The sequence below is a fragment of the Amphibalanus amphitrite genome, unplaced genomic scaffold (assembly GCF_019059575.1).
Source record: "Amphibalanus amphitrite isolate SeventyFive unplaced genomic scaffold, NRLGWU_Aamphi_draft 000040F_arrow, whole genome shotgun sequence".
NCBI classification, from domain to species: Eukaryota; Metazoa; Arthropoda; class Thecostraca; order Balanomorpha; family Balanidae; genus Amphibalanus; species Amphibalanus amphitrite.
Window position 1 is genome coordinate 627,157 of NW_024881536.1, and position 25,245 is coordinate 652,401.

Genomic DNA, 25,245 nt, shown 5'->3' on the forward strand with positions numbered 1-25,245 from the left:
ATCCAGTTCCCCATGTGGTGAGCTATATGACAAATAAGAGTCGAACGACATACATGTGTATTACAACTTTCGGCGTGTTAAACATAGATATATCAAACAAGCAACTGTAAGTAGCTATATGCTATACATGTATTTAAGGGCAAACGTGCAATGAAGCAAAACAAACAAAAATAAAATAGCCAACTCTTTCGTAGGTACACTTGTACGATAGGTGTACTCAAAAGTCGGTATCATTAGCGTAAACAAAACCTTTATCTAAAACTGCCTAATAACTTGCTATAAACAGCAATACCTACATACAAAATGCGACTGACTCAGCTGCAACGACGGAGCTGTAAAAGATGCCAACCAATGCAGGTGTGAGGTATGTTGCCGTTCGTGCTATTTTCTAAATCTAAATCTAAAGCAGTCTAGGTTTTATATGTCTTCAGGTCAATATTCATAGCAAGAGCTGCGGCTGGCAGCATCCCAGCAGGCACGCCGCACGTCTGGGGCTCGATTCACGCGTCACGGGGTGGGCGTCGGTCACCGTCACTGAGCTCGTCACGTCCGTCAATGTCTCGGTCCGTCCCGTCACGTCCGTCAATATCTCGGTCCGTTCCGTCACGTCCGTCAATGTCTCGTTCCGTTCCGTCACGTCCGTCAATATCACGGTCCGTTCCGTCACGTCCGTCAATGTCTCGGTCCGTCCCGTCACGTCCGTCAATATCTCGGTCCGTTCCGTCACGTTCGTCAATGTCTCAGTTCTGTCAATAACTTCTGTCAGGTTCGTCACCGTCTCCGTCCGTTCCGTCCGTTCCGTCACGTCCGTCACTGTCTCAGTCCTTTTCGTCTCGTATGTGCATTATTATATAGCTGTGCAGGTCCCGTCCATCTCGTGATATGCATTATGCATTGTGTGTTGTGTGTTTATTGTATGCAGAGAAATACCACATGTACCATAAAAGTATAACGTGTCAGGGAGGGTGCATGGTATACATATGCATTCGCTTATGTCCTCATTAGATGACTAAATATACCTAATGTTCTAAAATTCTATCATGGCGCTATCGCCTGAGCAAACATTGGTGGCCGACGAAAACAATAGAAGGTTCTTTGTCTCTTTGGCGTAGTGATGGGAATGTTCAGTCGTAATTAACCCGTTGAACTTTGTGCAACATAAACATTATCAACTGTGATCTGGCATCGCATGGCGAGCAGCGGGCTCTTCGTGACGTCTTATTCGCTACGGCATGTTTTTGCGGAATTCTGTCAAATAGCATCATGCGATTGTTCTCCGTCTGCCCTTCTTTGACATTTGTCGGCGATAGTTCGTGACAACTAATGCCATTTTCCTTTATTCCAGTCTCATTTAAATGGCAGGCTAAGCGATGATATTTAACAATAATTGCACCCATGCGAAGCCTCGCTAAGCAATACCGTGCTTGCTGAATGAGAACAATGGGAAGAATTCATTTACATGATTTTTGTCCATAATTGTCTCGCGTCTTCCCGTCCCGTCCCGTGCCGTGCCGTGCCATGCTGAGCTGTGCCATTTCGTACCGTCCCGTCCCGTTCCATTCACCCACCTGGCTCGGCTTGTGTCTCCCTCTATCCCGACCAGTCCCGTTCCAGTCCGTTTCCGTCCCGTCCCGTCCCGTCCCGTTAAAATTCTCTCGTCTCCTTTACCTACCTGGCCCCAACGCCTGTTGGCGGTACATCCCTGGACACCTGCCTCTGAAGGCCGCTGGCGGCGGTACGCACCTGCCTCTGAAGGCTGCTGGCGGCGGTACGAACGTACCTGCCTCTGAAGGCTGCTGGCGGCGGTACGTACCTGAAGGCTGCTGGCGGCGGTACGTACTTGCTTCGGACGGCTGCTGGCGGCGGTACGTACCTGCTTCGGACGGCTGCTGGCGGCGGTCGTTATCGCGCCGGAAGCGGGACGCCATCTCACTGGCGTAGCCGGCGTAGCTGCCGCCCATCCGTCGGTTGTAGCGGCGGTGCATGGTGTCAGGAGAGTGGTTCGGTCCGGACGAGAAATCACCAACCCTGCCCGAGTGAACAGAACTCGTCAACATAGGTCACTTGAGGGTGCAACATCATTCAAGGTCAGCGATAGCCACAGGGAGTCGAGTCTAGAGGACCTCTGAGTCGGCAGGAGGCTGAAGAGGCTGGCAGGGGCAATGGAGGTCTTTGGGGTCAGATCGAGCCGCAGGGACCGTCAGAGCAAGCCACGACGTCGTCAGAAGCAGCCGATATTCTGCGGGGGGGGGGGGGGGCGGCGGAGGCTGGGAGAGGTTTAACACGCGCACTGTATAGCGGGTCTGAGCCGAACACGAACTGCAGGGGGGGGGGTTGAAAACAACCCCCCCTGAGATCTCGAAAACGGCGCAACGTAGCGACAAGCGGTAAACGGCGTTGGATAGGTTAAGATGAGATCGACAAGAAATACTAAGATCATTTTTGGGTCAGGTCAAAAACGAGGTCACCAGAGGTCACCGAAGATAAAATGTTACGATTTTCACAACAGGAATTTCGCGGTAGTTTTCTTGAATAACTTGTCTTGCACACAAGACAGAGGATCGATTCGAACGCCATCGTTCTTAGCTCGTCAAGGCGCATCGAATGATATATAATATGACCTCGAAAGGTCAAGTTGAAAATTTGACCTCAGGTCAAGGTCATGACCTGACCGAAATAGGTCATGTTGCATATCATTCGATCCGCACTGACGAGAAAAGCACGATAAACGTCGAACGGAGTCTCTATCTCTACTCAATCTCAAGTTATTGAAGAAAAACCGCTGGTGACCTCAGGTGACCTAAGATGACCTGGATATCACCTTCCAAAGGTCATAAGTGATATGTTTCGGTGAAATCACCAACAGGGACCTGTAATACTATGATCCTGAGCGTGTTGAAGTCATAGGATGGCATTCAGAGTAAGTTGAAATTTCTCCCATTGACTTATAATGGGCCGGTCGCAAAAATGACCTGACCTTAGGTCATCGATATAAAAATTCCGAGATATACAAGTTGTAGCTCGTGATGACTTTACTATTTCCTGTGGGTTTCAAGATCATATCTCAACAACTGTGGGCTTGGTGGGATTGCAAACTTCGAAATTTATGTTTCGAGGTAGGGTCACTTGACCTGACCTGGTGACCTGACCATAGGTCACCTGGGGTCAAAATTTTTACTCAAGGTGTGCAAAAGTTGTGAGAACAGGTATGCAAAATTTGGCGGCGCTACGCGCCGCCGTTTTCTCGCAATTTGCGAAAAACCACAGGGGGGGTTGAAAACACCCCCCCTGCAGTGCGCGTGTTAAAGGGACCCTCCCGGCTCCCACCTTCAAAAAAGTTAATGAATTGGCATGAAAGTGATGTCGCTCGGTTCAGAAAGAGCAAAAATGAATATCTACCAAATTTCATCGAAAAATATTCACCGGTTTTCAAGATATTAGACTTTTACTTTTGTTTACTTTTTGGGATCTCCGCTGTTCCTAGCGACTTTATTTGAAAGTGCGGCATTTGTTGCGCGCAAAGCAGCATATACCACCGCGTGCTGCCAAACGTTTTAGTAAAAGATTTAAAAATCGTTAGATCTCCGCTGACGTCACAAATTCTAAGGGGGCATACCAATGCATTAGCCCCTTAGAATCCGAGAACTGCAAGTTTGAAATTCCATATCTCCGAATTAAAGCATTTTTCGATGTTGTGAATGCCCAAACCGGTATTTTCAGGCCATGGCCACCAATTTGGCTATCTCAACTCAAAACTAATGTTAAGGTGGGAGGGTCCCTTTAATGGTGCTGTCGCTCGGTGCTGTTCGGAGTTGGGCAGCGGAGATGAAGGACAATATATCGATGGAACAACACGTATATAGTTAGTCGCTGTCCAACATTCGTAGCCGTCAATATTCTTGGAACTGAACTGATTGTTTGGGAGCAGGTATTGATCAACGGCGAGGCGAGCTAGGTGTCGTTCAAATGAACTTTACAAATGCCGCAATGGTAGGGCAGGTATTCCGTAGAAGGAGCAAATTAGGCGCGCCTACAAATGGTATACGATTAGGCGGTACGTGCTGGGTACTGACTAGAAAATTGTGCGGATCCTAGATTCTCAACATCAAGCATTATCATTCTCTGATGCAATGTGCCACAAAACCATGAACTACGTCCGTGCCAGGATAGGGATTACTGTGACATGGAATGTCGCGACGAAGGAAATCTACGAACGACAGAGAGTGTACGGGGAAACAGAGCCCAGTCTGTGTTACAGATACCAGCCTACCGAGAAATCAGGGACGGTCGAACATCCGTTGAGATCGAGCGCTTTACATCCGGGAGCACGGACACGGTTCTCAATCGTACCATGAAAAATGCTCAAACTAAGCTGAATACTAATAGTAAAACACAATTACAGGAAAAAGAACATAAAATAAGGTATATGTCATTGAAAAACAACGGATATGTTGATAGTTCTAAGACCTCGTCTTTATCAATATTGCGTGCAACTCTGTTTGCATTTTTCCTAAAAACGTAACGTTATAATGAAATAATGTCAAAATTAAAGCAAGCTTAACGGTTTATCCTTCTATGTAGTGCAACGAGTGGAATGTGAGGGCATAGAGTAATAACATGAATTATAAGGAAAGTGATGAAAGCCATGCTGCTTTGTACCAAAACATGGTTCTAAATATAGCGCTAAGTCCCATTCGTTCTCAATATTATCATGCGCGACTGTTGTCAATGTCATTGTTAGGAAGGAAAATATGATGGATAGCTGTGCGGTATTTTATAGTTCCATAATTACCTTCTCACGAATTGCAGCGACATGCTTAGACACGGCATATGAACCAGTTAGTATTTTCCTTGTAGACTAGTTAGACCTACCTTTTCGCTCGTAAAAGCGTCTGATAGGTCAGTGTGCTATACATACTCGTACGAAAGCTCCCATGGATTTAGGTCTTACTCTGATATTTCAATAAATTTAATAAAGGATCGCTTCCTAATCTTGTATGCCAAAAAATTATATTTTTTTCTTTTGATATGCCAAATATGCATTATCATTTGAAGTTTGTTTAGATGTCTATAACCAGGCTCATCAGTCGAGCTAGCCGAGAGTACCCTCCATGCCAGGCGGGTGACCCGACCCAGCGGCCCTCCGTACCGGGCGGGTGACCCGACCCAGCGTCCCTCCGTACCGGGCTGGTGACCCAACGGCCAGCGTCCCTCCTGGTGACCCGACCCAGCGACCCTCCCAGGGGGCGGGTGAGCCGACCCAGCGGCCCTCCGTGCCGGGCAGGTGACCCAGCGGCCAGCGTCCCTCCGTGCCGAGCGGATGACACTCACCGGGTATCGGTCGGTTCCTGGCGAGGGGCTCCTCCGAGGGTCGAGTAGCCAAAGTAGGGTACCGTGCAGAGCGAACGCCGGTCGTCTCCTCGGCGGCTGGGTCGACTCGGTGAGAGGGCGGCCTCCCTGTAAGGGAGAGGTACAGGGTCAGGTGAGGGGCAGGTGAGGGAGACCTGGGGTGACGGTAACGTAACGGGGTGACGGAACAAAGGAGTAGGTGAGAGGTGTGACAGGCAAGGCAAAGTTAACTTTACCAGCAGAAGACAGCCGTGTGTTTTCAGTTCAACAACTGTGAAACCATGGAGCTATAGCCTTGATCGAAGGGAGAGTGTGCGTACCGCGCACCGTGTAAGAAACGGAAGCCGTGGACTGATTGAAGGATAAACGTCAAAATCGCTCGCTGGTCATGCAGGAATGGACGATCGGACACCTTGTTCAAACCTTATGAATAGCTTAACGCTGTAAAAAGATGCAGACCAAGTGTGGCTCGGCCAGACACCATGCACATTGCACAATAAATTCATGAGCGAAATACCTAAAAGTAGAATGCCACACATCACGTACGACTCGTCCTGACCACAGTGGTTGCCACTACCCCAAACGGCGCATTTCCATAAGGCGTATAAGGCCGTGGAACGAGCGACTGATGCGTTGGGCGATCGGTTCAGGAGGAGCGCTGCGGATCGTTTCCAATTATCCCATCCCGGGAAACGATCGCCGTGCATGGTGCAGGACAAGCCGTGCAGGAGCTCGTGCACCGAATACGGGAGTATACGGAGCCGGTACGTCAGGCGCGTCCCCGCCCTCCGTCATAAAGACGAGCTCCGACATTGGCACAAAGCCGTGACTGGCATGACAACAGGCCCGATCGGACAGTTTGGCGATACATCATTGCAGAGACACGAAGACGCGGACACATCGGTCATGCAGCCGGTATCGTATTCGGAGGTCTCGTGGAGGGGCTGCCAGTCTGGCGGCCAGCAGCCCCTCCCCCATGAGTTGTTAACCCGCGCCCGGCTGGGGGTCCTGGATTTCCACGCCCTGCTGGGGGGGGGGGGGGGTGTCTGAACACCCCCCCCTTCTAACTCGGCCCCTGGGCCACGTAGCGATACGCGGAAGGCGGCGTTCGAAAGAGCGTCAAAAATAATGACGAAATCACCTCGGTCAATTTTTTGGTCAGGTCAAAGGTCAGGTCACCAGAGGTCATTGAAAGCAAAATTTCGCCGATTTCCAGGTCGAATGTCGACAATTTCCAAGATGCCAACGCATAACTCGGGAACCAATAGAGCTACAGCGCCGCAGAAAAGTGCATCCGATAGCCCTATTAACGCCCTTTCTGAATAATTCTCTCAGATTTGACCTAACGTCAACGGTTTTGCCTGCAGGGGGCAAAAACTGCAAAAATAGCCGATTTTTTCGGAAAGTGTTTTTCTGCAATAACTTTTGACCCAAGCCTTGCACGAGCTTACTTTTACCGTCATCGTGTTCCTCTCGTCAAGACGCATCGAATGAACTATAATTTGACCTTGAAAGGTCAACTTAAAAATTTGACCTCAGGTCAAGGTCATGACCTGACCTGAAAGGGTCATGTTGCATATCAGTCGATCCGTATCGTCGAGCTGAACACAGCTAGTGCGTTTTCATCGCTATAGCATGCCTCTATCAAAAGTTATTTGCGAAAAACTGTTAGATACCATTCGTGACCTAAGATGACCTCAGGGCATAAACAGGGGTCACGGACACCATTTTCATGTTCAGTGTGTCTAAACCACTTGTAATTCAGTGTTTGGGAGTGTTTATAATGTCTTTCGTCCAAAAGAGGCGCATTTCAATTTTCTCCCATTGACTTATAATGGGGAGATCGCAAAATTGACCTGACCTTAGGTCATCGATATCAAAATTCTGAGATATACATTTTGTATGTGCTATTGCTCTTAGCAATCGCTGAAAGTTTCAAAGCGATCGGTCACTCGGTGTGGCTATGACAGACATTGAAACTTTTTATGAGGTGAGGTCACTTCAAGTGACCTGGTGACCTGACCTTGAATGACCTTGGTCTGAAATTTTCACAACATGTGTAGAATTGATGTATGATAAGGTGTACCAAAAACGGCGGCGCCTCGCGCCGCCGTTTTTGAGATATTCGCGAAAAACCACAAGGGGGGGTGTTCAAACACCCCCCCCAGCAGGGCGCGGGTTAATGAGGAACCCCGGTGGCCGGTGGCCCCCTGCCAAGGTCAGCGCGGGCACAACAGACTACTGCGGACCAAGGTGTAATTTTCACAGGAATCGGCCGCATAGTATCATCAATACGAATCTGGGCGGATCCCGGGCTCCGGCAGCCGCGAGGTGAGTTTCGTCATCTCGACTCATGAGCTGACCCCGGGGAAATGGGTCGGTTACCACGCCATGGTGTGAGGATGTGCGTCATGGAGCCCGTGAGTGAGCACAATGCTGAGAACCCTCTGCGCCGGTAGTGCAACACGTCACGGAGGTAGCCGGAAAAGGGATGAATGACCAGATGTCTGGGATGACTGTTTGCGGAATAATGACGACAGACATCCTCTCAGATAATTCACCGGCGCTGGACGGTACAGAGCTGCCCTACTTACAACGTAGAACGGTTTAAAATGTAACAATAGACTTGCAAATCATAGAAGTTCGTGAAAAGGGACTTCTAGAGCAAACGAACCACTGCATTAATGAAAACATAAAATAGTTTTAACGGGTAATGAATTGAACACATTTGCGCGCGAGGTGAAGCATTGTCGTGTATGGATGGTTGACACGTAACAAAGGCTGCATAAAAGTAGTGACGTACCGTTTCGATGAGCGGTCGGCAGCGGTCGCGGCCCGTCGCCTCCTTTCCTGGTCGGTGCTCGGAGCTCGGTAGTTTCGGTCGGAGACCCGGCCGGGCTCGGTGTCGTCGGGGCTCAAATAGTCCTCGTAGTCGCGGCGGTAGTAGTCGCCGGGGCGGCTGTAGTCGCCTGAGCGGCAGCACTCACCGGAGTTGTAGAGATTTTTCGAGCGCCGGTCGCCGGAGTGGTTGTAGTCGCCGCAGTTTCCGTCGTTTACGGATCGGCTGGGGCCCGGGCGCGGAGAGTAGTCTCGCTGTGGGTACCGGTCGTAGTCTCGCTGCGGACAGCGGTCGTAGTCTCTGTGCTGTCGGTAGTCGCCGGCGGCGGGGGAAGGGCACCGGCAGGAGAGGCGCTCCTCGCTGTCTCCCGGGAAGGGCGGTAGTGCCGGAGAGGTCGGTCGGCGCTGCTGACCGCGTCGGTCGGGGCGAGATGAACGGGTCTGAAACGCACCAGGAGACTGGTCAGGAAACGCCGTCAGATAGCGGGAGACGCAGTCAGCGGCGGTCAAAGGGAGGGAGGGAGGAGAGGGAGGGAGGAGAGGGCCCGTTCGGCGGAAAGGAGCGGCAGGGAGTGGGAGTCGGCTCGTCTGTTACCGAGGCCGCGAGAGAGCCGCCGTGGAATAAATTAGCAGTACGCCGCGCAGCAGGAGAGCAAGTTTTTTTTCGGAAGGTGAACCGGGTCCACATGACCTTGTGTGACAACCGACGGAGGACATGAGAAACAGTGTGATTCCATCAGTGCCGGGAGCAGCCATGGAAGAATGTCGCCTCGACACTGATGCTAATAAGAAGAAAATAAGAAAAAACTCACTTTTTGCCATGGCATATACACTCACAGCCTTTCGCCAGCACACACATATTTTTCAGCTGCGTCAATGTCATCAATGTCGTCAATGTCAAAACTTGTTTTTTTTTGTTGAAACCGATCTTTTATTTGGTCAGTAATGCGTTGCATATTTATAATGGAACTTTGACCTTTGTGTGAACTTTTGCATGGAGTTAGCGAAAACAACTTGTAGGTATGCATACGTCTCATAAATATGGCATACGATTTATGTAACGGAAGTTGGCACAGATTCAGCACAGGTTCAGCACAGCACAGATTCGGTAGGGGGAAAAAAGGCCCCGGTAGAGGGAAACCTTTATGACCCGTTTTCCCCTAGAAATGACGTCACAAGGAGGTAAAAATGGGTATCAATCGAAAGCTCTCGTTTACCCAGACACAGTCCTGCAGGAAAATTTCACTTTTTCCCCATAGGAAAGTTTTTACGGGAAAATCAAAATTTTGGGTCAATGGGGGGTCCCCCCCGATTTCGTTCAAAATCGGCACACAGGTGCCCCACCACCAGCCGAGAAACTTTCCCCAAAACGGTCCCCGTTGCATTGACGTTTAAGGCCCGTAAAGCCCCCTAGACTCGTAAAATATCCGTAAAATCGCCTTTGTACGGACAAAAAAGTGGTGCTATGGTAAAAATGGGTATCAATCGAAAGCTCTCGGTTACCCAGACACAGTCCTGCAGGAAAATTTCACTTTTACTCCATAGGAAAGTTTTTACGGGAAAATCAAAATTTTGGGTCAATGGGGGGTCCCCCCGATTTCGTTCAAAATCGGCACACAGGTGCCCCACCACCAGCCGAGAAACTTTCCCCAAAACGGTCCCCGTTGCATTGACGTTTAAGGCCCGTAAAGCCCCCTAGACTCGTAAAATATCCGTAAAATCGCCTTTGTACGGACAAAAAAGTGGTGCTATGGTAAAAATGGGTATCAATCGAAAGCTCTCGGTTACCCAGACACAGTCCTGCAGGAAAATTTCACTTTTTCCCCATAGGAAAGTTTTTACGGGAAAATCAAAATTTTGGGTCAATGGGGGGTCCCCCCTGATTTCGTTCAAAATCGGCACACAGGTGCCCCACCACCAGCCGAAAAACTTTCCCCAAAACGGTCCCCGTTGCATTGACGTTTAAGGCCCGTAAAGCCCCCTAGACTCGTAAAATATCCGTAAAATCGCCTTTGTACGGACAAAAAAAGTGGTGCTATGGTAAAAATGGGTATCAATCGAAAGCTCTCGGTTACCCAGACACAGTCCTGCAGGAAAATTTCACTTTTTCCCCATAGGAAAGTTTTTAAGGGAAAATCAAAATTTTGGGTCAATGGGGGGTCCCCCCGGTTTCGTTCAAAATCGGCACACAGGTGCCCCACCACCAGCCGAGAAACTTTCCCCAAAACGGTCCCCGTTGCATTGACGTTTAAGGCCCGTAAAGCCCCCTAGACTCGTAAAATATCCGTAAAATCGCCTTTGTACGGACAAAAAAGTGGTGCTATGGTAAAAATGGGTATCAATCGAAAGCTCTCGGTTACCCAGACACAGTCCTGCAGGAAAATTTCACTTTTACTCCATAGGAAAGTTTTTACGGGAAAATCAAAATTTTGGGTCAATGGGGGGTCCCCCCGATTTCGTTCAAAATCGGCACACAGGTGCCCCACCACCAGCCGAGAAACTTTCCCCAAAACGGTCCCGTTGCATTGACGTTTAAGGCCCGTAAAGCCCCCTAGACTCGTAAAATATCCGTAAAATCGCCTTTGTACGGACAAAAAAGTGGTGCTATGGTAAAAATGGGTATCAATCGAAAGCTCTCGGTTACCCAGACACAGTCCTGCAGGAAAATTTCACTTTTTCCCCATAGGAAAGTTTTTACGGGAAAATCAAAATTTTGGGTCAATAGGGGGTCCCCCCTGATTTCGTTCAAAATCGGCCCACAGGTGCCCCACCACCAGCCGAGAAACTTTCCCCAAAACGGTCCCCGTTGCATTGACGTTTAAGGCCCATAAAGCCCCCTAGACTCGTAAAATATGCGTAAAATCGCCTTTGTACGGACAAAAAAGTGGTGCTATGGTAAAAATGGGTATCAATCGAAAGCTCTCGTTTACCCAGACACAGTCCTGCAGAAAAATTTCACTTTTTCCCCATAGGAAAGTTTTTACGGGAAAATCAAAATTTTGGGTCAATGGGGGGTCCCCCCCGATTTCGTTCAAAATCGGCACACAGGTGCCCCACCACCAGCCGAGAAACTTTCCCCAAAACGGTCCCCGTTGCATTGACGTTTAAGGCCCGTAAAGCCCCCTAGACTCGTAAAATATCCGTAAAATCGCCTTTGTACGGACAAAAAAGTGGTGCTATGGTAAAAATGGGTATCAATCGAAAGCTCTCGGTTACCCAGACACAGTCCTGCAGGAAAATTTCACTTTTACTCCATAGGAAAGTTTTTACGGGAAAATCAAAATTTTGGGTCAATGGGGGGTCCCCCCCGATTTCGTTCAAAATCGGCACACAGGTGCCCCACCACCAGCCGAGAAACTTTCCCCAAAACGGTCCCCGTTGCATTGACGTTTAAGGCCCGTAAAGCCCCCTAGACTCGTAAAATATCCGTAAAATCGCCTTTGTACGGACAAAAAAGTGGTGCTATGGTAAAAATGGGTATCAATCGAAAGCTCTCGGTTACCCAGACACAGTCCTGCAGGAAAATTTCACTTTTTCCCCATAGGAAAGTTTTTACGGGAAAATCAAAATTTTGGGTCAATGGGGGGTCCCCCCTGATTTCGTTCAAAATCGGCACACAGGTGCCCCACCACCAGCCGAAAAACTTTCCCCAAAACGGTCCCCGTTGCATTGACGTTTAAGGCCCGTAAAGCCCCCTAGACTCGTAAAATATCCGTAAAATCGCCTTTGTACGGACAAAAAAAGTGGTGCTATGGTAAAAATGGGTATCAATCGAAAGCTCTCGGTTACCCAGACACAGTCCTACAGGAAAATTTCACTTTTTCCCCATAGGAAAGTTTTTAAGGGAAAATCAAAATTTTGGGTCAATGGGGGGTCCCCCCGGTTTCGTTCAAAATCGGCACACAGGTGCCCCACCACCAGCCGAGAAACTTTCCCCAAAACGGTCCCCGTTGCATTGACGTTTAAGGCCCGTAAAGCCCCCTAGACTCGTAAAATATCCGTAAAATCGCCTTTGTACGGACAAAAAAGTGGTGCTATGGTAAAAATGGGTATCAATCGAAAGCTCTCGGTTACCCAGACACAGTCCTGCAGGAAAATTTCACTTTTACTCCATAGGAAAGTTTTTACGGGAAAATCAAAATTTTGGGTCAATGGGGGGGTCCCCCCCGATTTCGTTCAAAATCGGCACACAGGTGCCCCACCACCAGCCGAGAAACTTTCCCCAAAACGGTCCCCGTTGCATTGACGTTTAAGGCCCGTAAAGCCCCCTAGACTCGTAAAATATCCGTAAAATCGCCTTTGTACGGACAAAAAAGTGGTGCTATGGTAAAAATGGGTATCAATCGAAAGCTCTCGGTTACCCAGACACAGTCCTGCAGGAAAATTTCACTTTTTCCCCATAGGAAAGTTTTTACGGGAAAATCAAAATTTTGGGTCAATAGGGGGTCCCCCCTGATTTCGTTCAAAATCGGCACACAGGTGCCCCACCACCAGCCGAGAAACTTTCCCCAAAACGGTCCCCGTTGCATTGATGTTTAAGGCCCGTAAAGCCCCCTAGACTCGTAAAATATCCGTAAAATCGCCTTTGTACGGACAAAAAAGTGGTGCTATGGTAAAAATGGGTATCAATCGAAAGCTCTCGGTTACCCAGACACAGTCCTGCAGGAAAATTTCACTTTTTCCCCATAGGAAAGTTTTTACGGGAAAATCAAAATTTTGGTTCAATGGGGGTCCCCCCGATTTCGTTCAAAATCGGCACACAGGTGCCCCACCACCAGCCGAGAAACTTTCCCCAAAACGGTCCCCGTTGCATTGACGTTTAAGGCCCGTAAAGCCCCCTAGACTCGTAAAATATGCGTAAAATCGCCTTTGTACGGACAAAAAAGTGGTGCTATGGTAAAAATGGGTATCAATCGAAAGCTCTCGTTTACCCAGACACAGTCCTGCAGAAAAATTTCACTTTTTCCCCATAGAAAAGTTTTTACGGGAAAATCAAAATTTTGGGTCAATGGGGGGTCCCCCCGATTTCGTTCAAAATCGGCACACAGGTGCCCCACCACCAGCCGAGAAACTTTCCCCATAACGGTCCCCGTTGCATTGACGTTTAAGGCCCGTAAAGCCCCCTAGACTCGTAAAATATCCGTAAAATCGCCTTTGTACGGACAAAAAAGTGGTGCTATGGTAAAAATGGGTATCAATCGAAAGCTCTCGGTTACCCAGACACAGTCCTGCAGGAAAATTTCACTTTTACTCCATAGGAAAGTTTTTACGGGAAAATCAAAATTTTGGGTCAATGGGGGGTCCCCCCCGATTTCGTTCAAAATCGGCACACAGGTGCCCCACCACCAGCCGAAAAACTTTCCCCAAAACGGTCCCCGTTGCATTGACGTTTAAGGCCCGTAAAGCCCCCTAGACTCGTAAAATATCCGTAAAATCGCCTTTGTACGGACAAAAAAGTGGTGCTATGGTAAAAATGGGTATCAATCGAAAGCTCTCGTTTACCCAGACACAGTCCTGCAGGAAAATTTCACTTTTTCCCCATAGGAAAGTTTTTACGGGAAAATCAAAATTTTGGGTCAATGGGGGGTCCCCCCCCGATTTCGTTCAAAATCGGCACACAGGTGCCCCACCACCAGCCGAGAAACTTTCCCCAAAACGGTCCCCGTTGCATTGACGTTTAAGGCCCGTAAAGCCCCCTAGACTCGTAAAATATCCGTAAAATCGCCTTTGTACGGACAAAAAAGTGGTGCTATGGTAAAAATGGGTATCAATCGAAAGCTCTCGGTTACCCAGACACAGTCCTGCAGGAAAATTTCACTTTTACTCCATAGGAAAGTTTTTACGGGAAAATCAAAATTTTGGGTCAATGGGGGGTCCCCCCCGATTTCGTTCAAAATCGGCACACAGGTGCCCCACCACCAGCCGAGAAACTTTCCCCAAAACGGTCCCCGTTGCATTGACGTTTAAGGCCCGTAAAGCCCCCTAGACTCGTAAAATATCCGTAAAATCGCCTTTGTACGGACAAAAAAGTGGTGCTATGGTAAAAATGGGTATCAATCGAAAGCTCTCGGTTACCCAGACACAGTCCTGCAGGAAAATTTCACTTTTTCCCCATAGGAAAGTTTTTACGGGAAAATCAAAATTTTGGGTCAATGGGGGGTCCCCCCTGATTTCGTTCAAAATCGGCACACAGGTGCCCCACCACCAGCCGAAAAACTTTCCCCAAAACGGTCCCCGTTGCATTGACGTTTAAGGCCCGTAAAGCCCCCTAGACTCGTAAAATATCCGTAAAATCGCCTTTGTACGGACAAAAAAAGTGGTGCTATGGTAAAAATGGGTATCAATCGAAAGCTCTCGGTTACCCAGACACAGTCCTGCAGGAAAATTTCACTTTTTCCCCATAGGAAAGTTTTTAAGGGAAAATCAAAATTTTGGGTCAATGGGGGGTCCCCCCCGGTTTCGTTCAAAATCGGCACACAGGTGCCCCACCACCAGCCGAGAAACTTTCCCCAAAACGGTCCCCGTTGCATTGACGTTTAAGGCCCGTAAAGCCCCCTAGACTCGTAAAATATCCGTAAAATCGCCTTTGTACGGACAAAAAAGTGGTGCTATGGTAAAAATGGGTATCAATCGAAAGCTCTCGGTTACCCAGACACAGTCCTGCAGGAAAATTTCACTTTTACTCCATAGGAAAGTTTTTACGGGAAAATCAAAATTTTGGGTCAATGGGGGGTCCCCCCCGATTTCGTTCAAAATCGGCACACAGGTGCCCCACCACCAGCCGAGAAACTTTCCCCAAAACGGTCCCGTTGCATTGACGTTTAAGGCCCGTAAAGCCCCCTAGACTCGTAAAATATCCGTAAAATCGCCTTTGTACGGACAAAAAAGTGGTGCTATGGTAAAAATGGGTATCAATCGAAAGCTCTCGGTTACCCAGACACAGTCCTGCAGGAAAATTTCACTTTTTCCCCATAGGAAAGTTTTTACGGGAAAATCAAAATTTTGGGTCAATAGGGGGTCCCCCCCGATTTCGTTCAAAATCGGCACACAGGTGCCCCACCACCAGCCGAGAAACTTTCCCCAAAACGGTCCCGTTGCATTGACGTTTAAGGCCCGTAAAGCCCCCTAGACTCGTAAAATATCCGTAAAATCGCCTTTGTACGGACAAAAAAGTGGTGCTATGGTAAAAATGGGTATCAATCGAAAGCTCTCGGTTACCCAGACACAGTCCTGCAGGAAAATTTCACTTTTTCCCCATAGAAAAGTTTTTACGGGAAAATCAAAATTTTGGGTCAATGGGGGTCCCCCCCGATTTCGTTCAAAATCGGCACACAGGTGCCCCACCACCAGCCGAGAAACTTTCCCCAAAACGGTCCCCGTTGCATTGACGTTTAAGGCCCATAAAGCCCCCTAGACTCGTAAAATATGCGTAAAATCGCCTTTGTACGGACAACAAAGTGGTGCTATGGTAAAAATGGGTATCAATCGAAAGCTCTCGTTTACCCAGACACAGTCCTGCAGAAAAATTTCACTTTTTCCCCATAGGAAAGTTTTTACGGGAAAATCAAAATTTTGGGTCAATGGGGGGTCCCCCCCGATTTCGTTCAAAATCGGCACACAGGTGCCCCACCACCAGCCGAGAAACTTTCCCCAAAACGGTCCCCGTTGCATTGACGTTTAAGGCCCGTAAAGCCCCCTAGACTCGTAAAATATCCGTAAAATCGCCTTTGTACGGACAAAAAAGTGGTGCTATGGTAAAAAATGGGTATCAATCGAAAGCTCTCGGTTACCCAGACACAGTCCTGCAGGAAAATTTCACTTTTACTCCATAGGAAAGTTTTTACGGGAAAATCAAAATTTTGGGTCAATGGGGGGTCCCCCCCGATTTCGTTCAAAATCGGCACACAGGTGCCCCACCACCAGCCGAGAAACTTTCCCCAAAACGGTCCCCGTTGCATTGACGTTTAAGGCCCGTAAAGCCCCCTAGACTCGTAAAATATCCGTAAAATCGCCTTTGTACGGACAAAAAAGTGGTGCTATGGTAAAAATGGGTATCAATCGAAAGCTCTCGGTTACCCAGACACAGTCCTGCAGGAAAATTTCACTTTTTCCCCATAGGAAAGTTTTTACGGGAAAATCAAAATTTTGGGTCAATGGGGGGTCCCCCCTGATTTCGTTCAAAATCGGCACACAGGTGCCCCACCACCAGCCGAAAAACTTTCCCCAAAACGGTCCCCGTTGCATTGACGTTTAAGGCCCGTAAAGCCCCCTAGACTCGTAAAATATCCGTAAAATCGCCTTTGTACGGACAAAAAAAGTGGTGCTATGGTAAAAATGGGTATCAATCGAAAGCTCTCGGTTACCCAGACACAGTCCTGCAGGAAAATTTCACTTTTTCCCCATAGGAAAGTTTTTAAGGGAAAATCAAAATTTTGGGTCAATGGGGGGGTCCCCCCGGTTTCGTTCAAAATCGGCACACAGGTGCCCCACCACCAGCCGAGAAACTTTCCCCAAAACGGTCCCCGTTGCATTGACGTTTAAGGCCCGTAAAGCCCCCTAGACTCGTAAAATATCCGTAAAATCACCTTTGTACGGACAAAAAAGTGGTGCTATGGTAAAAATGGGTATCAATCGAAAGCTCTCGGTTACCCAGACACAGTCCTGCAGGAAAATTTCACTTTTACTCCATAGGAAAGTTTTTACGGGAAAATTAAAATTTTGGGTCAATGGGGGGGTCCCCCCCGATTTCGTTCAAAATCGGCACACAGGTGCCCCACCACCAGCCGAGAAACTTTCCCCAAAACGGTCCCCGTTGCATTGACGTTTAAGGCCCGTAAAGCCCCCTAGACTCGTAAAATATCCGTAAAATCGCCTTTGTACGGACAAAAAAGTGGTGCTATGGTAAAAATGGGTATCAATCGAAAGCTCTCGGTTACCCAGACACAGTCCTGCAGGAAAATTTCACTTTTTCCCCATAGGAAAGTTTTTACGGGAAAATCAAAATTTTGGGTCAATAGGGGGTCCCCCCTGATTTCGTTCAAAATCGGAACACAGGTGCCCCACCACCAGCCGAGAAACTTTCCCCAAAACGGTCCCGTTGAATTGATGTTTAAGGCCCGTAAAGCCCCCTAGACTCGTAAAATATCCGTAAAATCGCCTTTGTACGGACAAAAAAGTGGTGCTATGGTAAAAATGGGTATCAATCGAAAGCTCTCGGTTACCCAGACACAGTCCTGCAGGAAAATTTCACTTTTTCCCCATAGGAAAGTTTTTACGGGAAAATCAAAATTTTGGGTCAATGGGGGTCCCCCCGATTTCGTTCAAAATCGGCACACAGGTGCCCCACCACCAGCCGAGAAACTTTCCCCAAAACGGTCCCCGTTGCATTGACGTTTAAGGCCCGTAAAGCCCCCTAGACTCGTAAAATATGCGTAAAATCGCCTTTGTACGGACAAAAAAGTGGTGCTATGGTGAAAATGGGTATCAATCGAAAGCTCTCGTTTACCCAGACACAGTCCTGCAGAAAAATTTCACTTTTTCCCCATAGGAAAGTTTTTACGGGAAAATCAAAATTTTGGGTCAATGGGGTGTCCCCCCGATTTCGTTCAAAATTGGCACACAGGTGCCCCACCACCAGCCGAGAAACTTTCCCCAAAACGGTCCCCGTTGCATTGACGTTTAAGGCCCGTAAAGCCCCCTAGACTCGTAAAATATCCGTAAAATCGCCTTTGTACGGACAAAAAAGTGGGGCTATGGTAAAAATGGGTATCAATCGAAAGCTCTCGGTTACCCAGACACAGTCCTGCAGGAAAATTTCACTTTTACACCATAGGAAAGTTTTTACGGGAAATTCAAAATTTTGGGTCAATGGGGGGTCCCTACCGATTTCGTTCAAAATCGGCACACAGGTGCCCCACCACCAGCCGAGAAACTTTCCCCAAAACGGTCCCCGTTGCATTGACGTTTAAGGCCCGTAAAGCCCCCTAGACTCGTAAAATATCCGTAAAATCGCCTTTGTACGGACAAAAAAGTGGTGCTATGGTAAAAATGGGTATCAATCGAAAGCTCTCGGTTACCCAGACACAGTCCTGCAGGAAAATTTCACTTTTTCCCCATAGGAAAGTTTTTACGGGAAAATCAAAATTTTGGGTCAATGGGGGGTCCCCCCCGATTTCGTTCAAAATCGGCACACAGGTGCCCCACCACCAGCCGAGAAACTTTCCCCAAAACGGTCCCCGTTGCATTGACGTTTAAGGCCCGTAAAGCCCCCTAGACTCGTAAAATATCCGTAAAATCGCCTTTGTACGGACAAAAAAGTGGTGCTATGGTAAAAATGGGTATCAATCGAAAGCTCTCGGTTACCCAGACACAGTCCTGCAGGAAAATTTCACTTTTTCCCCATAGGAAAGTTTTTAAGGGAAAATCAAAATTTTGGGTCAATGGGGGGTCCCCCCGGTTTCGTTCAAAATCGGCACACAGGTGCCCCACCACCAGCCGAGAAACTTTCCCCAAAACGGTCCCCGTTGCATTGACGTTTAAGGCCCGTAAAGCCCCCTAGACTCGTAAAATATCCGTAAAATCGCCTTTGTACGGACAAAAAAGTGGTGCTATGGTAAAAATGGGTATCAATCGAAAGCTCTCGGTTATTCAGACACAGTCCTGCAGGAAAATATCACTTTTACTCCATAGGAAAGTTTTTACGGGAAAATCAAAATTTTGGGTCAATGGGGGGTCCCCCCCGATTTCGTTCAAAATCGGCACACAGGTGCCCCACCACCAGCCGAGAAACTTTCCCCAAAACGGTCCCCGTTGCATTGACGTTTAAGGCCCGTAAAGCCCCCTAGACTCGTAAAATATCCGTAAAATCGCCTTTGTACGGACAAAAAAGTGGTGCTATGGTAAAAAAGGGTATCAATCGAAAGCTCTCGGTTACCCAGACACAGTCCTGCAGGAAAATTTCACTTTTTCCCCATAGGAAAGTTTTTACGGGAAAATCAAAATTTTGGGTCAATGGGGGTCCCCCCTGATTTCGTTCAAAATCGGCACACAGGTGCCCCACCACCAGCCGAGAAACTTTCCCCAAAACGGTCCCCGTTGCATTGATGTTTAAGGCCCGTAAAGCCCCCTAGACTCGTAAAATATCCGTAAAATCGCCTTTGTACGGACAAAAAAGTGGTGCTATGGTAAAAATGGATATCAATCGAAAGCTCTCGGTTACCCAGACACAGTCTGGCAGGAAAATTTCACTTTTTTTCCCATAGGAAAGTTTTTACGGGAAAATCAAAATTTCGGGTCAATGGGGGTCCCCCCGATTTCGTTCAAAATCGGACGGACTGTGTCTGGGTAAACGAGAGCTTTCGATTGATACCCATTTTTACCATAGCACCACTTTTTTGTCCGTACAAAGGCGATTTTACGGATATTTTACGAGTCTAGGGGGCTTTACGGGCCTTAAACGTCAATGCAACGGGGACCGTTTTGGGGAAAGTTTCTCGGTTGGTGGTGGGGAACCTGTGTGCCGATTTTGAACGAAATCGGGGGGGACCCCCCATTGACCCAAAATTTTGATTTTCCTGTAAAAAATTTCCTATGTTGAAAAAGTGAAATTTTCCTGCAGGACTGTGTCTGGGTAAACAAGAGCTTTCGATTGATACCCATTTTTACCATAGCACCACTTTTTTGTCCGTACAAAGGCGATTTTACGGATATTTTACGAGTCTAGGGGGCTTTACGGGCCTTAAACGTCAATGCAACGGGGACCGTTTTGGGGAAAGTTTCTCGGCTGGTGGTGGGGCACCTGTGTGCCGATTTTGTACGAAATCGGGGGGGACCCCCATTGACCCAAAATTTTGATTTTCCCGTAAAAACTTTCCTATGGGGAAAAAGTGAAATTTTTCTGCAGGACTGTGTCTGGGTAAACGAGAGCTTTCGATTGATACCCATTTTTACCATAGCACCACTTTTTTGTCCGTACAAAGGCGATTTTACGGATATTTTACGAGTCTAGGGGGCTTTACGGGCCTTACGGGTCAATGCAACGGGGACCGTTTTGGGGAAAGTTTCTCGGCTGGTGGTGGGGCACCTGTGTGCCGATTTTGAACGAAATCGGGGGGGACCCCCCTTTGACCCAAAATTTTGATTTTCCCGTAAAAACTTTCCTATGGGGAAAAAGTGAAATTTTCCTGCAGGACTGTGTCTGGGTAACCGAGAGCTTTCGATTGATACCCATTTTTACCATAGCACCACTTTTTTGTCCGTACAAAGGCGATTTTACGGATATTTTACGAGTCTAGGGGGCTTTACGGGCCTTAAACGTCAATGCAACGGGGACCGTTTTGGGGAAAGTTTCTCGGCTGGTGGTGGGGCACCTGTGTGCCGATTTTGAACGAAATCGGGGGGGACCCCCTATTGACCCAAAATTTTGATTTTCCCGTACAAACTTTCCTATGGGAAAAAGTGAAATTTTCCTGCAGGACTGTGTCTGGGTAACCGAGAGCTTTCGATTGATACCCATTTTTACCATAGCACCACTTTTTTGTCCGTACAAAGGCGATTTTACGGATATTTTACGAGTCTAGGGGGCTTTACGGGCCTTAAACGTCAATGCAACGGGGACCGTTTTGGGGAAAGTTTCTCGGCTGGTGGTGGGACACCTGTGTGCCGATTTTGAACGAAATCGGGGGGACCCCCCATTGACCCAAAATTTTGATTTTCCCGTAAAAACTTTCCTATGGGGAAAAAGTGAAATTTTCCTGCAGGACTGTGTCTGGGTAACCGAGAGCTTTCGATTGATACCCATTTTTACCATAGCACCACTTTTTTGTCCGTACAAAGGCGATTTTACGGATATTTTACGGGTCTAGGGGGCTTTACGGGCCTTAACCCTCGCCCGTATTAGTGTTTTTCCAGCCGCGAACGTATAAGGGGGGGGGGTCCGTTGGACCCCCCCTTGCCGTTTCGCCCCTGATCGAGCTAGAGCTTCGCGGAAAAAACGAGCGTGTTGCCCGTCACGAGAGGAAGCCGATGATACCTAATTTTAAGGTCCTAGGTCATTGGTTGACCTTGCAGGTCAGGTCAATGACCCAAAAGTCGGGAAAATCGGGACCTGTTAAAACGTCGTAAAGTGTGGCTGCTATGGGGGTTTTCGGGGCGCCGATCACGAATATCATGTTAGTTTTGATCACAGATGATGTCTTTATGCATTTAGTCCAGGTCGGGTCAGGTCAGGTCAGGTCAACCAGTAGGGGTCCTGCCGGGTATTCCTAGTAGGTGTCAACCGCCTCTGACAGCTTCGTAACATGTTACGAAGGTACCAAAACTACTTCGTAAACGTTCATATGGTTACTAAATTCGAATTCAGCTAAAAAAAACTGGCCTAGAAACATGTAAAACTCGAAAAAGTGAACCGAGGTCACCAAAGGTCAATGACCTGACCTGACCTTCAGATGACCTTGACACCCACCCTAATGCATGGGGGCAACATCATATCACATGTTTGAACGCTTGAAACCACGAAAAGACTGCAAACGCGCGGCTAATGCGAGCCGACATACGCCGAATCGCGATTCCGGCCAAACATGGTCTCGAAAAGTAGGTCACAGGTCAAAGGTCATTGGGGTCAGGGTCATGAAATTTTCAGGGTGGGTGTAAAATTGATCAACGCGAGGGTACTGAAAGTTTCGTTGCGATCGGCCGGTTTTTACGCGAGTTATTCGCGAAAAACCATGGGGGGGGGGTCCGTTCGACCCCCCCCCCTATACGGGCGAGGGTTAAACGTCAATGCAACGGGGACCGTTTTGGGGAAAGTTTCTCGGCTGGTGGTGGGGCACCTGTGTGCCGATCTTGAACGAAATCGGGGGGACCCCCCATTGACCCAAAATTTTGATTTTCCCGTAAAAACTTTCCTATGGAGTAAAAGTGAAATTTTCCTGCAGGACTGTGTCTGGGTAACCGAGAGCTTTCGATTGATACCCATTTTTACCATAGCACCACTTTTTTGTCCGTACAAAGGCGATTTTACGGATATTTTACGAGTCTAGGGGGCTTTACGGGCCTTAAACGTCAATGCAACGGGGACCGTTTTGGGGAAAGTTTCTCGGCTGGTGGTGGGGCACCTGTGTGCCGATTTTGAACGAAACCGGGGGGGACCCCCCATTGACCCAAAATTTTGATTTTCCCTTAAAAACTTTCCTATGGGGAAAAAGTGAAATTTTCCTGCAGGACTGTGTCTGGGTAACCGAGAGCTTTCGATTGATACCCATTTTTACCATAGCACCACTTTTTTTGTCCGTACAAAGGCGATTTTACGGATATTTTACGAGTCTAGGGGGCTTTACGGGCCTTAAACGTCAATGCAACGGGGACCGTTTTGGGGAAAGTTTTTCGGCTGGTGGTGGGGCACCTGTGTGCCGATTTTGAACGAAATCAGGGGGGACCCCCCATTGACCCAAAATTTTGATTTTCCCGTAAAAACTTTCCTATGGGGAAAAAGTGAAATTTTCCTGCAGGACTGTGTCTGGGTAACCGAGAGCTTTCGATTGATACCCATTTTTACCATAGCACCACTTTTTTGTCCGTACAAAGGCGATTTTACGGATATTTTACGAGTCTAGGGGGCTTTACGGGCCTTAAACGTCAATGCAACGGGGACCGTTTTGGGGAAAGTTTCTCGGCTGGTGGTGGGGCACCTGTGTGCCGATTTTGAACGAAATCGGGGGGGACCCCCCATTGACCCAAAATTTTGATTTTCCCGTAAAAACTTTCCTATGGAGTAAAAGTGAAATTTTCCTGCAGGACTGTGTCTGGGTAACCGAGAGCTTTCGATTGATACCCATTTTTACCATAGCACCACTTTTTTGTCCGTACAAAGGCGATTTTACGGATATTTTACGAGTCTAGGGGGCTTTACGGGCCTTAAACGTCAATGCAACGGGGACCGTTTTGGGGAAAGTTTCTCGGCTGGTGGTGGGGCACCTGTGTGCCGATTTTGAACGAAATCGGGGGGGACCCCCCCTTGACCCAAAATTTTGATTTTCCCGTAAAAACTTTCCTATGGGGAAAAAGTGAAATTTTCCTGCAGGACTGTGTCTGGGTAACCGAGAGCTTTCGATTGATACCCATTTTTACCATAGCACCACTTTGTTGTCCGTACAAAGGCGATTTTACGGATATTTTACGAGTCTAGGGGGCTTTACGGGCCTTAAACGTCAATGCAACGGGGACCGTTTTGGGGAAAGTTTCTCGGCTGGTGGTGGGGCACCTGTGTGCCGATTTTGAACGAAATCGGGGGGGGACCCCCCATTGACCCAAAATTTTGATTTTCCCTTACAAACTTTCCTATGGGGAAAAAGTGAAATTTTCCTGCAGGACTGTGTCTGGGTAACCGAGAGCTTTCGATTGATACCCATTTTTACCATAGCACCACTTTTTTGTCCGTACAAAGGCGATTTTACGGATATTTTACGAGTCTAGGGGGCTTTACGGGCCTTAAACGTCAATGCAACGGGGACCGTTTTGGGGAAAGTTTCTCGGCTGGTGGTGGGGCACCTGTGTGCCGATTTTGAACGAAATCGGGGGGGACCCCCCATTGACCCAAAATTTTGATTTTCCCGTAAAAACTTTCCTATGGGGAAAAAGTGAAATTTTCCTGCAGGACTGTGTCTGGGTAAACGAGAGCTTTCGATTGATACCCATTTTTACCATAGCACCACTTTTTTGTCCGTACAAAGGCGATTTTACGGATATTTTACGAGTCTAGGGGGCTTTACGGGCCTTAAACGTCAATGCAACGGGGACCGTTTTGGGGAAAGTTTCTCGGCTGGTGGTGGGGCACCTGTGTGCCGATTTTGAACGAAATCGGGGGGGACCCCCCATTGACCCAAAATTTTGATTTTCCCGTAAAAACTTTCCTATGGGGAAAAAGTGAAATTTTCCTGCAGGACTGTGTCTGGGTAACCGAGAGCTTTCGATTGATACCCATTTTTTACCATAGCACCACTTTTTTGTCCGTACAAAGGCGATTTTACGGATATTTTACGAGTCTAGGGGGCTTTACGGGCCTTAAACGTCAATGCAACGGGGACCGTTTTGGGGAAAGTTTCTCGGCTGGTGGTGGGGCACCTGTGTGCCGATTTTGAACGAAATCGGGGGGGACCCCCTATTGACCCAAAATTTTGATTTTCCCGTACAAACTTTCCTATGGGGAAAAAGTGAAATTTTCCTGCAGGACTGTGTCTAGGTAAACAAGAGCTTTCGATTGATACCCATTTTTACCATAGCACCACTTTTTTGTCCGTACAAAGGCGATTTTACGGATATTTTACGAGTCTAGGGGGCTTTACGGGCCTTAAACGTCAATGCAACGGGGACCGTTTTGGGGAAAGTTTCTCGGCTGGTGGTGGGGCACCTGTGTGCCGATTTTGAACGAAATCGGGGGGGACCCCCATTGACCCAAAATTTTGATTTTCCCGTAAAAACTTTCCTATGGGGAAAAAGTGAAATTTTTCTGCAGGACTGTGTCTGGGTAAACGAGAGCTTTCGATTGATACCCATTTTTACCATAGCACCACTTTTTTGTCCGTACAAAGGCGATTTTACGGATATTTTACGAGTCTAGGGGGCTTTACGGGCCTTACGGGTCAATGCAACGGGGACCGTTTTGGGGAAAGTTTCTCGGCTGGTGGTGGGGCACCTGTGTGCCGATTTTGAACGAAATCGGGGGGGACCCCCCTTTGACCCAAAATTTTGATTTTCCCGTAAAAACTTTCCTATGGGGAAAAAGTGAAATTTTCCTGCAGGACTGTGTCTGGGTAACCGAGAGCTTTCGATTGATACCCATTTTTACCATAGCACCACTTTTTTGTCCGTACAAAGGCGATTTTACGGATATTTTACGAGTCTAGGGGGCTTTACGGGCCTTAAACGTCAATGCAACGGGGACCGTTTTGGGGAAAGTTTCTCGGCTGGTGGTGGGGCACCTGTGTGCCGATTTTGAACGAAATCGGGGGGGACCCCCTATTGACCCAAAATTTTGATTTTCCCGTACAAACTTTCCTATGG

General features: G+C 48.0%; 1 protein-coding gene across 1 annotated transcript in view; it reads right to left on the reverse strand.

Annotated features, from left to right (window-relative positions):
- LOC122374705 (hemocyte protein-glutamine gamma-glutamyltransferase-like) overlaps positions 1–25,245 on the reverse strand; it is a 70,848-nt gene that overhangs the window by 39,292 nt on the left and 6,311 nt on the right. Inside the window, exons 2-4 of the mRNA XM_043353627.1 lie at positions 8,153–8,628; positions 5,332–5,457; positions 1,874–2,028 (exon numbers count right to left, since the gene is read on the reverse strand). Of these exons, the coding sequence (XP_043209562.1) occupies positions 1,874–1,985 (112 nt within the window). The 5' untranslated portion in view covers positions 1,986–2,028; positions 5,332–5,457; positions 8,153–8,628. The remainder of the gene's footprint in view (positions 1–1,873; positions 2,029–5,331; positions 5,458–8,152; positions 8,629–25,245) is intronic.